Source organism: Halichoerus grypus, chromosome 5 (genome assembly GCF_964656455.1).
Source record: "Halichoerus grypus chromosome 5, mHalGry1.hap1.1, whole genome shotgun sequence".
Taxonomy (NCBI): Eukaryota; Metazoa; Chordata; class Mammalia; order Carnivora; family Phocidae; genus Halichoerus; species Halichoerus grypus.
The window spans coordinates 42,375,679-42,388,868 of NC_135716.1; the positions used below are offsets into that span (position 1 = coordinate 42,375,679).

At 37.1% G+C, this 13,190-nt stretch overlaps 1 protein-coding gene across 6 annotated transcripts in view; it reads left to right on the forward strand.

Annotated features, from left to right (window-relative positions):
- The first annotated feature begins 133 nt into the window (after window positions 1-133).
- Window positions 134-13,190, forward strand: part of TRIQK (triple QxxK/R motif containing) — an 84,200-nt gene continuing 71,143 nt past the window's right edge. For 2 of the 6 annotated variants that reach the window (XM_036065487.2, XM_078072236.1), the window contains exons 1-3: window positions 160-261; window positions 10,416-10,575; window positions 12,089-12,267. In XM_036065487.2, coding sequence (XP_035921380.1) covers window positions 12,136-12,267 — 132 coding nt within the window. In that variant the 5' untranslated portion in view covers window positions 160-261; window positions 10,416-10,575; window positions 12,089-12,135. Of the gene's footprint in view, window positions 262-10,415; window positions 10,576-12,088; window positions 12,268-13,190 lie in introns of all 6 variants that reach the window. The other 4 variants (XM_036065493.2, XM_036065491.2, XM_036065490.2 and 1 more) reach the window with 4 other exon arrangements.

Below are 13,190 nucleotides of genomic sequence, written 5' to 3' on the forward strand. Positions count from 1 at the left end.
GAGGAAGGAAAGGCCGTAGGGCCGGCTTCTTTGCGTCCGGGACCCGCGCAGAGGCGGGAGAGAGACTGACCAATCGGAGCGCGAGCTGGGGACTGGTCCCGTCCCTTTCCGCCGAGCCCCGCCTCTTTTCGTACCGCCCTGTGGGATTAAGGGTGTGCGGCTGGTTCGTCCCGCCCCTGCCTCTGAGTGACAGGACCGTGGACAGCAACATTTCCAGCCGGACACGAAGTTTGTCGGCCCTTGCCTTGGCTGAGCTGAGGTGTGTGTGTCCGGCGAGGGCGAGGGGGCTGGGGAGGCCCTGCCAGGGAAGCTCGGGGTCCGGGACTGAAAGCGGGCGCACGTCCTTAGCGAGCCCCCAAAGCGTTTAGGAGATGGTCGTTCCGCCCCTGAGAGCGGCACTGGGGTGGGCTGGGTGGAGGGAGGCTCTAGAAGAGGGGGAACCCGAAGCCCGGGAAACCCAGTATGTACGGTAATAACTTAAGGACCCCTTCTGGCGAACAGGACGCTCGCGGTGGGGGTGGGGATGGCGGATCTGGTGTTGGGGTGGTGGGTGGGCGTGGCCGCCGCTGTTGCTAAGGGACGCACGGTTCCCGCCCTGCCAGCGTGTCTGGCTGGGGCGCTGGGCCCTGGAAATTTTAGTCCCGCCCACCTCCCGAGACCTCTCACTTGGTTAGGGATTGGCTCCCTTGTGCTGTCAGTTAATTCGCGTCCGTTTATTTTACTGTCCATCGCTCCGGGTCTGTAGTTCCTCTGGCCTCCCTTTCCAGTATTACTCCTCTCCGTACTTTCCCCCGCCTTTCCTTCTTTATAAGTATCTGCAGACCAAAACGTTTGCAGAGAAGAGCTTTAGGCAGCGTGAGATGGCTTTATTTGCACGGAGGAGGGGGGCGCTAGGGTGGGATGCGGAGAGGATCTTTGCTTGGTGCTTGGTGAATCCCTGAACCCACAAAGTGTTGGTGTCCATGTGGATGGCTAGGAAAATGGGGATAGGAGATCTCGTTTCTTCTACCTAGAATTCTTTTCCTCGCTGGTGCCCGTTTGAGCACAGTGAGCAGCTCAGGAAGTTGAGGCAATTTATTTTTGGACAGGCCCCAATAGATGATCTCCGTCTCTTCTGTGGAGGGTGGGTGATATTAAGCGTATAAAGCCCCTTTGCTTCATTGACCCACATTTAATGATTAACTGTTAAGATGGTAACCACAGATAACCACTTCAGATCTCTTTGCTCATACCAGTTGGCCCCAAATGATTCAGCAGAACAAACATTCCACAGAGAGAAAACACAAAAGGAGCTAAAAATCTGATTTTACTTCCTTCTGCTAGGTTTACGGTATAAATCCCCAAGAAGGAAGCTTGTACTGCTTGATAACACTGGGGAGAACCTTGGCCTATAAGACAGAAAACTGGCAGGGTTAGGAAATATTGTCCTTGGGCAATAACCTTCATAACTGTTTTCTCATCTATAAAGTGGGGCTACTGTGCCCTTTGTTCCTAAAGAGTAAGAAGGAATAATTGATTATTAATGATCTAGACACATGTGAAGTGTTATTGATTACACTTTATCTTTTTGTCTATATGATCTGAATTTGTAAACACAGAAGTATGACTATTCAGCTTAAAGTATTTTCAGACTTCCCTTGTGACTTCTTTTATCATTGGGTAATTTAGAATTGAGGAAGAAACTCATTTGTCTATTTCTTACTGATTCTGTGATAGTTCTGGTTACATAGCACCTTAAATGTCTTGCATGACACATTTTTCCCCCCTTGCTTGACATCACTAGGTTTTTCAAAGTATATACATAGCCTGAAAGGATTGGGAAAGATTACCTTCTAATCCAAAGATGAATAACCTTTATGGTGTCATATATTACTTTGAGAAGCCAAGGAAGCTATTGACTCCCCCCTTAGAGAAAGACACAGTTGGAAGCATTAAGTGGTCTTGGATTAAGATCCTGTTTTGGATCAACTTCTTGAGGGATAAGGAAATTACTCTCCCCCTTGCCTCATCCCAAAGATAGACTGAGTATATAGTGGGGAAAAGAATTGGGTCTTTTCCTTTTCTTCCACAATGCATTTTACCATAGCTTACTTTAATTCAGAATCTTAAACCAATCCTTTTATTTTTTTTACTATTTAATAAAAAGGAACTACCAATAGATTGTTGCTGTCTTTTCAAAACCATGTAAGCTATAATTTTTTTCAAATGCCCTTTGATCATTCTCTTAAAGGATATTCTTATATTTAAGCAAGTGGAAAGAGAAATTTCAAATATTTTGAGAAAATGTTAAATTGTATTTTTGAAATAAACATTAAATACATAAACTTTCTCTTCTATCAAAGTCGACAAAGAAAAACTGATTATGTTTAGCATATGCCACTTGAATACTATAACCTGACTCCTAGACTCTTTTCTTTAACTTAAGTGAGTCAGCTTTTATACTATTTTAATTTCTTGTGGCTAAAAAATATTGTGGTTGGTTCCACTGTGGCTCTTTTCCTGATTTCTCTATTTAAATAAAAGGCTATAGGTAGAGTTATTTTGTTCGCTAAATTTTCTTTATCTAGGTTTATCAATAGAAGTGGGCATCTGTAGTAGATAGTATCATTATATAGGGAAAACATTGAAAAAAGAAAATATATATTGTTTTGTAATAAACACAGGAGTATATAGGAGCACTTGTTTTCTTTATTAGCATTTATAATTTCATTTGAACTGTTTAGTTTTTGACTATTCCTTTCTTAACTCCATTTCTGGTAGAGAAGCTGGTATAAAGACAAATGGAGTAAACATTCTAATGAAATTAAAGTTTTTAGAGCCTCAATAAGTAATAGCTTTTTTTCTCTCTTGAGCTTGTAAACAGGTGGAGTTTACCATATCAGCTTCATTACTAAATAGTTGATTGGGCATAATGCTTTGGATAGGAGACCAAAAATGAGTACTAGTATTTCCTGCCCCTTTCTACCTCCACTTCTTTTCTCAGAACCTGGAATTCAATGAGGGAAAATTTCAGTTTGCAGAAAAGATACATTTACCCAGAATTACTGATATGCGTGGTCCAGGGCAGAGAGTGAAGTGAAAGAAGGAAAACCTCTAGAATTTACAGGTTTACAATAGCTAATATCTACCCATTGGAGTAATATGGACCAATGGATTTCAGCCCTCAATCAGATAACTCTCCTGTTGGGAAGCTGCAAATAAGGAGTGGGATCTGAGGCCAGGACTGTTAACCTAGTGCTCTGATTTTCCACCCTGGGTGATCCCTTTGGGCCATTTGAAATAAGTGGAGGTGTTTTTAAATTATTACTATGTGTTTAAAAGCTACTGGCTTTTGGGGTCCTGTGTAATCGAGAGGTCCAGCTCAATGAAGAATTTTCTTCCCCCACTCCAATGTCAAAAATATCTCCTTTGAGAACTACTGTTCCAGTGAAGTTCCTCCTCATGGAAACATGAGGCTAGGCCAGATTTTTCTGTCTTTGTTCCTCTGTATTCGTATTTTTTATATCAATAGATTTGGCTCTAAGTGTGAAGGTTTTAATAAAAATATTGCTTAGAAAATTGTCATTTTTTGGTGTTCTTCCAGAATGTCTAAAACAATATTAATGGAAAATAGTGATACATATTTTATAATATTTGATATCCTCAAGACATTTCTAACTGAACCGATAAGGATCATAGAGTCCTAGAGCTAAATCTTTTCACACCTGTTATATCCATACTTGTTAAGTATCTTTTCAACAACAGAGTGAAATAGGTATATATTTTCATGAAAAAGAAAAGATGATTTCTTAGCTTCTTAATTTGGAAATGTTAAACAATAGAAAGATAAATACTCTGTACTCAGAGGTTTAGCAAATTCTGTTTTGTTGAATCAGAAGGTGGAGACAGTTCCATAAGTGAGAGGATCTTATCAATTTCATGGTTTTCAAGCCACTGAACATGGAGAATGACAATAGGAATAAAAAGAAGCTTAGTTCTTCCATAGTAGTATTATGTGGTGACATAGTTGCAAAAATAGCAGACTAATTAGACTGAAGAAATTAAAATTTTGGCAAAGACAAAAGGAAGATGGTTTAACCCAAAAAACTTTTTAACGTAGATATTAAAAATATTTGAATATTACAGGATGTAGAATAATAAATTATATGGATACCTGTGACAAAATCCTATTTGTGGATTACAGTTTATAACTATACTAGGTAGAAGGTGTACTGGACTGAAAGTTTTAGGCTTGGCTCCAGCAGTAGATACATTATTTTGGGCGGGGAGGGAGGTGGTTTATCATGTTTCAGGCATCAAGTTCCTTATATGTGAATATATACAGTTGAAGATTTGTGATGTTCTTCCATTTTTATGAAGAATGTGCTTGAGCATTATAATACATTCTCATTATTCACAGTGGTTCAATATACACTGAATCTCTCTGGGCAGGGGTATATCAGATTTTTTTTTCAGGATGGAAAGTTATAATTTAAAAAAGAATCAGTTTCTGATTCCATTTTGTCATTTCCTAGGTTTCCATTCTTTGCCTCTTCTCCTCTCCTCAACATCTCCACCCCACCCCCATACATACCTACATACATACATATATTTGGAAAAGATTGGACTAGGTAGAAATGATCTGTATAGTTTCATTCAATGCCAAAATATTCTGGATAGGTTTAACATTTGAAATGAATGGAACAAAAAAAAAAATCCCACAAATCTAAGGAAAAGGTAATCATCAGAAGATTCAGTGACATACCTGTGAAAATCAAGAATTTTAAGCTATGGAAGAACATTTGAGGAAATTCTTTGCAAGAATTCATGGCCTCTATGGATAGAAGAACTCCATATAAAAAGGACAGATACTGATTAAGCGACAGTAGGAAGATCAAAAGGTAAAACAAAAAGATGAGGAAAAAACTAAAAATGAGAACTGTATTAGTTTTATATTCTTTGCTTTAACAAACTGCCCAATTTAGTGACTTTAAAAACCACAAATTCATTATCTTATAGATCTGTAGTTCAGAAGTCTAACATAGTTCTCACTGGGCTGAAATCAAGGTATCAGCAGGGCTGCATTCCTTTCTGGAGGCTCTGGGAGGGGATCTGTTTACTGGAAAAAAAATATATACCTAAACCCTTCATCAGCTGACTATGATCCATGGCCTACCTAAATCTGGCTCACTGCTTGTTTTTGTATGACCCGTGAACTAAGAATAGTTTTTGTATTTTTAAATGGTTGGGAAAAACAAACAATACTTTGTGATGTAAACATGAAATTCAAATTTTGTTTATAAATAAAGTTTTATTGGAACAAGCCTATACATAATTTTACATGCTGTATGTGATGCTTAAACAGCAGTGTTGAGTAATTGCCACAGATATGCAAATGTGCGGCTGTGTTGCTTTGCATTGCTCAGAGCACTACAAATTGCTGTGACACAGTTATAATTTGATTTTCCCTCTTGACCTTCAAAGCCTAAAAATTTATGATCTGGCCCTTTATAGGAAAAGTTTGCAACTCTTGCCCTAAACTATAAACTTTAGTGTATAAGATTGGAATTTTTATTTCAAGGTACCCAAATTTACTCAATAATTGCCTTTCAATGTTCTACTTTCCCCTGGCATTTCTTTGGTCTTATATGGACTGGGGTTAAAAACAAGTCTATTATTCTTTATATTTAATCACCAAAATTTCTCTTTTTCATCTCTGTGCCTTAAATGAAACATATTCATGTAAAGATTTTAGAATTTCATTTCCAAAGACATTCAGTTAAATATTGCAGTATTGTAAGAAATAGTAATACTTTACTCTTTATGCCAAAAGTCTATGTGCTTATAGAGATAAGCATGTACTGTATTAATATGCAAGTTATGTATCAATCAGTTAATCAGCAAAGATTTGTTTGACAGGTATAGGTGAATTATATAAGGGAAGTGGCTTGAAATGAGGTTTTGAAGGATGCCTATGAATTTAAGGTAGATAAGGCTGGGGCTAAGGTAACATCAAGGCAAAGAGAACAAGATCTGTAATGCTACTAAGCTGTCAATAGGATCACATAGTTGGGAAATGAAAGAAATTCAGTGGCTGGAACACAATTTGGAGAAAAGTGGCTGGAGTTGAGTCAATAAAGACCTGCTGGCCCAGGCTGAGAAGGCTGTTTTATATGCCACACAAAGGAGTTTCCATCTTATAGGCAGTGAGGATCCATTTTAGATACTTATACTGTAGAGCCAATGTGATTGGATCAGTATTTTAGAATACAGACAGCACTCCCTAAATTTTTTTAATGCTGTGAATATACCCCTGCATGTCCTATTTATAACAAAATTTTCCTTGAGGGGAGGATATATAGACAATGCCCTAATTACCCTAGGAACTTATATGGTATGTAAACTTTTGTGAGCAGGCTGTTAAATAAACTGAAATAATTTCAAGATTTCAGAAGATTAAGAAGTTACCTATAAAGTAAAAAAATAATCTGTCTGGCCTCTCCTGGGTACACAGAACTACTTTAAGACCAAACATAATATATATGTTTGCATACTGCACCAGTTTTATATATGGCTTATAAAAACTTTATAAAAACTTGAGATAGACGTTTAGTTATGGACCCTTTGAACACATGTAGATTTTCTTTTCTTAGATATTTAAAAAACAATGTTTAATGCTTAGCATTTTTTCAATAAAATTAGTGTATTTATTTTGAATGTCTGTAAAGAATTTGACTAAAACTATATCTCACTTTAAACATTGATTTAGATATATAATAAAAATAGTTTTCCAGGTAAAATTGTTTCACATTTATATGGACCTTTATATTTGCCACATTATTTTCATAAAAATGATCTCATTTCATTCTTACAATAATCTCTGTGATATATATAAAAGAATTCTTTACTCCATTTTATAGATTTGAAGTCTATATCTCAAATGGATGATCTGAACATACTCTTCCCTGTAGAGGAAAGGGAGTATGCTCTGTGATCAGATAGAATTGCATTCAAATCTCTGCCCTTTTCTTTGTTAACTGTGTGTGCTTGGAAAAGTCACTTAATCATTAGGAAACTCAGTTTTCCCAGTCGGAGTTAATTGTACTTGTTCCACAGGAATGTTACGGAAATTTCTTTCTGATAATACATGTGACATGCAAAGTGTAGTAAATGGGAAGTGCTGATATGATTATTATTGCTAATATTAATCATCATCATTAATAAGGGTCCAATACCCATTATTCATATTTTTTTTTTTTAAAGATTTTATTTATTTACTTGACAGAGAGAGACACAGCTAGAGAGGGAACACAAGCAGGGGGAGTGGGAGAGGGAAAAGCAGGCTTCCCGCAGAGTGGGGAGCCCAATGCGGGGCTCGATCCCAGGACCCTGGGATCATGACCTGAGCCGAAGGCAGACGGTTAACGACTGAGCCACCCAGGCGCCCCTATTCACATTTTCAAAACCCCAAAGTTCTAAAAAAAAAAAGTTCTGCAAAATTTTTCCCCAAGTTTTGCATAAACTCAATTGAGGCAAAACCATATTTAACATGACATGGGACTATTTATATAGTGTTTACTTTTCTAGTCAGTGTCAATAGTGATAAGATTTTGCTATGAAATATTAACGTGCTATCTCTACATTCCTCCAGGATTGTTTTGTAATTACAGTAAATGGGACATATTACCTCTCTGTAATCTAAAAACCTTCAAGACACAACTGGTCCAACATTTTAGATAAGGACTATAGATATATATTATTATGATTCTTTTATTTTAATAACTTTATTGAGATGTAATTCACAACCATTAAATTTATTATTTTAAAGTGTACAATTCAGTAGTTTTGTAGCATATTCACAAAGCTGTGCAACCATCACCACTACATAATTTTAGAATATTTTCATAACCTCAAAAAAGAAACCCTGTACCCATTATCAGTCATGCCCCATCTCTTCTGCTCTCACTCCTAGCCTTACATAACTGTTAATCTGTTTTCTGTCTGTATAGATTTTCTCATTCTGGACATTTCATATAAAGAGAACAACAGGAATGATGTATTAATTGGACTTTTGTGACTGGCTTCTTTCACTTAGCATAATGTTTTCAAGGTTCACATGTATCAATATTTCATTCCTTTTTATGGTGCAATAATATTCCATTGTATGGTTATATCACATTTTATTTATCTATTCATCATGGATTGTTCCACTTTTTGGCTATAAGAATAATGCTGCTATGAACATTCATGTACAAGTTTTTATGTGGACATGTGTTTTCATTTCTCTTGGGTAAATACCTAGGAGTGGAATTGCTGGGTCATACGGTTACTCTGTGGTTTTGGGAGGAACTGCCAAACTGTTTTGAAGATGGCTGTGCACCATTTTACTTTTCCACCAGCAGTGTATGAAGATTCTAGTTTCTCTACATCCTCACTAACATGTCTTATCTTATTGTCTGTCTAGTGAAGTGGTATCTCATTGTGGTTTTGATTTGAATTTCCCTAGTGACTAATGAAATTTACCATCTTTTCATGTGTTTATTGGCAATTTGTTTTTAGTCGTTGAGGAAATCTCTATTTAAATCCTTTATCTTTCTAAAAATTGGATTATTTGCATTTTTACTGTTGGGTTGTAAGAGTTCTTCATTCTGGGTATAAAACGCATATCAGATATATGATTTGCAAATATTTTCTCCCATTCTGTGGGTTGTCTTTTCACTTTCTTGGTCATGTACTTTGGAGCACAAAAGTTTTTCTTTATTCTGATGAAGTGTAACGTGCCTATTTTTTCTTTTGTTGCTTGTATGTTTGGTGTTATATCTAAGAAACTATTGCCTGACCCAAGGTCATGAAGTTTTACTCCTGTTTTCTTCTAAGCATTTTTTAATTTCAGTATTTACCTCTAGGTCTGTGATTCTTTTAAGTTAAATTTTGTGCATGGTAAACAGGACTTTGATGTAGGAAAGATGTTAAGGTTCATTGCCGACGGCCGAGAAAGAATTCTTGAGAGGTCTTTGGTTTTATTAAAGCACAGGGATAGGACCCGTGGGCAGAAATAGCTGCACAGGGGTCATGAGGAGTGGCTGATTATATCCCAACTTTCAAGATGGGAGGGGGTTAGGGATAGTGTTAAGTCTCTAAGGAATTTTGGAAGCAAGGTTTCCAGGACCTTGAGGGGACTAGCTATTGTTGGGAAAAGGTCATTTATTATTGTCTGTTGGTGGGTCATATGCTTGGGGGATGATTGCCAACATGTATCTAGGTGGGGGGGTGGGTAGAGATAAAGGAAGTTTCCAAAGAAATTTGTATATGTTAAAGTAGACTTACAGGATCCTGGGGTCAGGCTAAGATTGCCTTTTGCCCTTAGCAAAGTATTAACATCGAGGCAGTTGAGTCCCTAGAGGAATGTCACTGCATGTTTCAAGGACTTGGCAGTGGGCTGTGGGTAGTAAGGAAATTTAATTTTTCTTTTTGCCTTTGTTTCCCATGTCAGACTTCAATTTTATTCTTTTGCAGCACTATTTTTAAAAGACTGTGTTTTCTTATTATCATGCTTGAGCTTAATTATTATCACTATTTAGAAACAGCCTAAAGGTTGCAAGCTATTTTTAATGATATGATTAGAATTAGTGAAACTTGTGTTCTCAAATGCTTGGGGTTAAATTTTGAGTTGGTGTTATTATTATGAGACAGTGGTTTGGAACCATTTAAACTTGATACTCTTATCTATATAAGAGCAATTGCAATATAAAACTAGAGATAAGTTCAGTGCCTGGCACATAATAGGTATTCAGTAAATATTTGCCGAACAAAAATGAATAAATCATATATTATCTGATTGTTTCCTTTGTTACTTTTTAATGGGCATTTAGTTTAGAAAGTAACATATTTAAACAATTATGGTTAAATAAATACAATTATTTTTATAGGTTGACTCTGTATAAATTGCACTAACAGAGAACAAATTCAAATTGGTCTTTTTATATTCATACTCAACTCTAAAATATAGTGAACACATCCCTAACTACTTTTCAGATAATCACTATACAATAAACCATTCGTAAAGTGTGATCTGCAGAAATAATGTTACTATTATTACAGTGGAAAGGGGGTCTTTAATTAAATAAATGTCAGACACACTGGGTCAAGTAAATTTAAATAGGTTTTCCTATTACGGGATTCCTCAGAGCCTTGTTTTTGAAGGTGAGCCTTGTTTTTGAAGGTGTGCCTTATAAAAAAGGGGCCTGGGCATGATATGCAACATTTTCTGAGTATATTTGACCAGAGAAACTTAATTCAATTGAATGTATAACAGACTTAGCAAACCAAGAAACACCTCTTGGAAAAAGCTACCGCAGTGATTTTATTTTGTGGGTATTAGGGCACTGGAGGTCATCCATTTATAATGTTTCCATATACTCTACTTTGAATTCCAGTAAGAAAAAGCAACCAAGAGCATTGTTATTGGTATCTGGAATTGAATTTGCCAGGAATGCAAGCACAGCTTCCTCAGTAAAGATCTTGCCTTTGGAAACATCTTACCCCTTGGCAGCTCTCCAGAGTTCAGACTTGGCAGCATCAGGGACACAACACAAGGTGTGTTTATTTGATTTAACATTTGGCAAAAGGTGTTTTGACTTGTGGTTTGTTTTCTTTCACTTGTTTTTCTTGTTTTGGTTTGTTTGCTTCTGGCAATGAACTTGAGTTTGGAATGTAGTTCTTTTCTTATGGAAGACAGTATTACAATGGGGGAATGATTTTACTTATATTTTTTTTGTGGTATTTGGGCAAATCCAAGTAAATAAAGCAGGATCCATAGAGCTATAAATCTATATCTGATTTATTTTTTAAATCATTTAGTATTATTGTCTATTAGGATTTGTTTCTACTTTAAATACTTGATCTCTCTTGTGTTTGATACACTATGATACTTTGGTACATTGCTATATTTTGGTAGTTATATTTGGATTATAATCAATGTCTCTATATAGTAAGTAATGAACAGATTAAGATCTTCATAAAATGTCATTCAATGTCATTTTTAATCTTTCTTGATTAATTGGTATATCTGCATTCACCTGTTTTGTGGGAAGAAGAAATATGTTATACAATCAAAAATATGGGCCCCCATTATATCTCTGACCTTATCTTTTGCTGTCCTCTTCCACCTCTTCCTCTGCTCAGAATTTTTCAATGGCTCTCTGTTTCACTCAAGATAAAAGCTAAAGCTCTTAAACTGGCCTATATGTCTCTGCAAGAGATGGTTCCTTGTTACTGCTCTAATCTCATCTCTAATCACTTGCTCAGCCATACTGGCTTCTTTGTTGTTCTCTGAACATGCCAGGCATGTTCCCATCTCAGGGTTTTTATACTATTCTCTCTACTGAATTGCTCTTCCCTAGATACCTGCATAGCCCATTTATTTACTTTCCTTTGGGTCTTTATTAAAAGATCACCGTTTAAATGAGATCTAACCTGGTTACCATCCAAATATTCCTGCTCTATATTTTCTACTTAGCATTTATCACTATATAATAAACTATATATTTTATACTTATTTGTCTTGCTTATTGTCATTATCCTTCACAAGAATGTCAGTTCCTATGAGTGCAGGTGTTTTTGTTTGCTCTGGTTTTACTCTGTCTCTAGCAACTAGAGTAGTTCTTGGTCCTTGATGAGTGAATGAATGAATGACCAGTTAATTTAGCAAACATGGTAAGTGTCTCACTTGTGGTGTCCAAATGGAGTGTCTCTTCATCAGAGCGGGGGGCGATGATTGGGTAGAAGCCGTGGCATAGGGGGTGAAAGAATTCACCTGAGGCAGAACAAAGGAAACAGAAGTTTATTGAATATACTGCAAGGGAGAGGTGGGCAGAACAGCAGAGGAGAGGCTTTCTGCAATGAGGTGGTGAGTGGAGGCTGTTTTTAAAGAGGGAAGGTGAGGAAGTATGCCCTCCTATGGAATTCTCTATTTTGGTATCTGTGCCTAATTGTAAGTAGCCCATTGGTCAGTTAGGGCCTATGGGTATTTTGAGGTGGGTCTCCTGATGGGCCTTTCTATATTCCATTGCTCAAGCCTGTTTGCCTAAAAGCTGCCTCTGCAATACAGGGATGAAATACACAGTTCCTGCCTTCAGAAGTACTGTTTGAAGGGAGATGGATGGTTACAGCAGCCATCTTACTACAGTGTTGTGTTGTGGTGAGAGTATGAATACAAAGCTATCATCACGTGGAGAAACAGCATTTGAATCAGACTGTGTTGGGCTCATGGAAGGCTTCCTGAGAAAGGTAACCTTTTTTTTTTTATCAGCTGGAATAGCCTAGGTTATGCTGTAGGAACAAACAAGCCCAATTCCCAGTGTCTTAACACAACAAATGTTTATTTCTCACAGAGACTACATGTCCAAAATGTGTTGGTAGGAAAGCTCATGTACTTCCATGATCCAGAGGCAGCAATGGGAAGAGAGTGGCTAATTATGCACTGGCATTTAGAGTTTTATTGGTCAAAACAAATTTCAAAATAGGGACTGTGAAGTGCAATATTGTCTCTACCCAGAGGGAGAGGAAAATTGGAAGATATGTGAGTAGAATTAATGAATGTTATACCTTTCTACTGTTTTAAAGGAGTATAAGATATCTAGGTAAAGAAGTATTTGAAAGTATTTCAGAGAAAGGAAGAGCATGGGCAAAGGCAGTAAGCTGTTACGTAGTGTGATAATTTCAGGGAACTGTAATTCAAAGTAGTTAGAGCACAGTGTTGGTGTGGGATAAAGATAGGTTAAAGAGATCAGGGAGAGAACAGGGGTTAGATTATACCAAACTATGGGATTAGAACTCCATCCTAAAGGACATAGGGAAACACTGAATGATATAATATACTTCAGGGGAATTTCTTGATTAAACTTAATTTATGGAAGATTATTCTAGAAGCAATATGGGGCATGGTTTGAGGGGAGCAAGACCAGAAACAGTAGGACCAATTATGATACTAATGCAGTAATGCTGGTGAGACTGCAGATGAAGGCAATGACAGAGAAAATGATAAAGGAGCGGAACAAAAGGTAAAAAGGCAGGGAAAGTATATACATCGGGGTGGACTCCAGGGCACAGAGGGAGCCATGGTGGAAGACAGGACACTTCATTCACTGAGATTATAGTAGAGGTAATGGCATGAACAGTGTCCGTACCTTAGCATGTGTGTGTGGATTTAT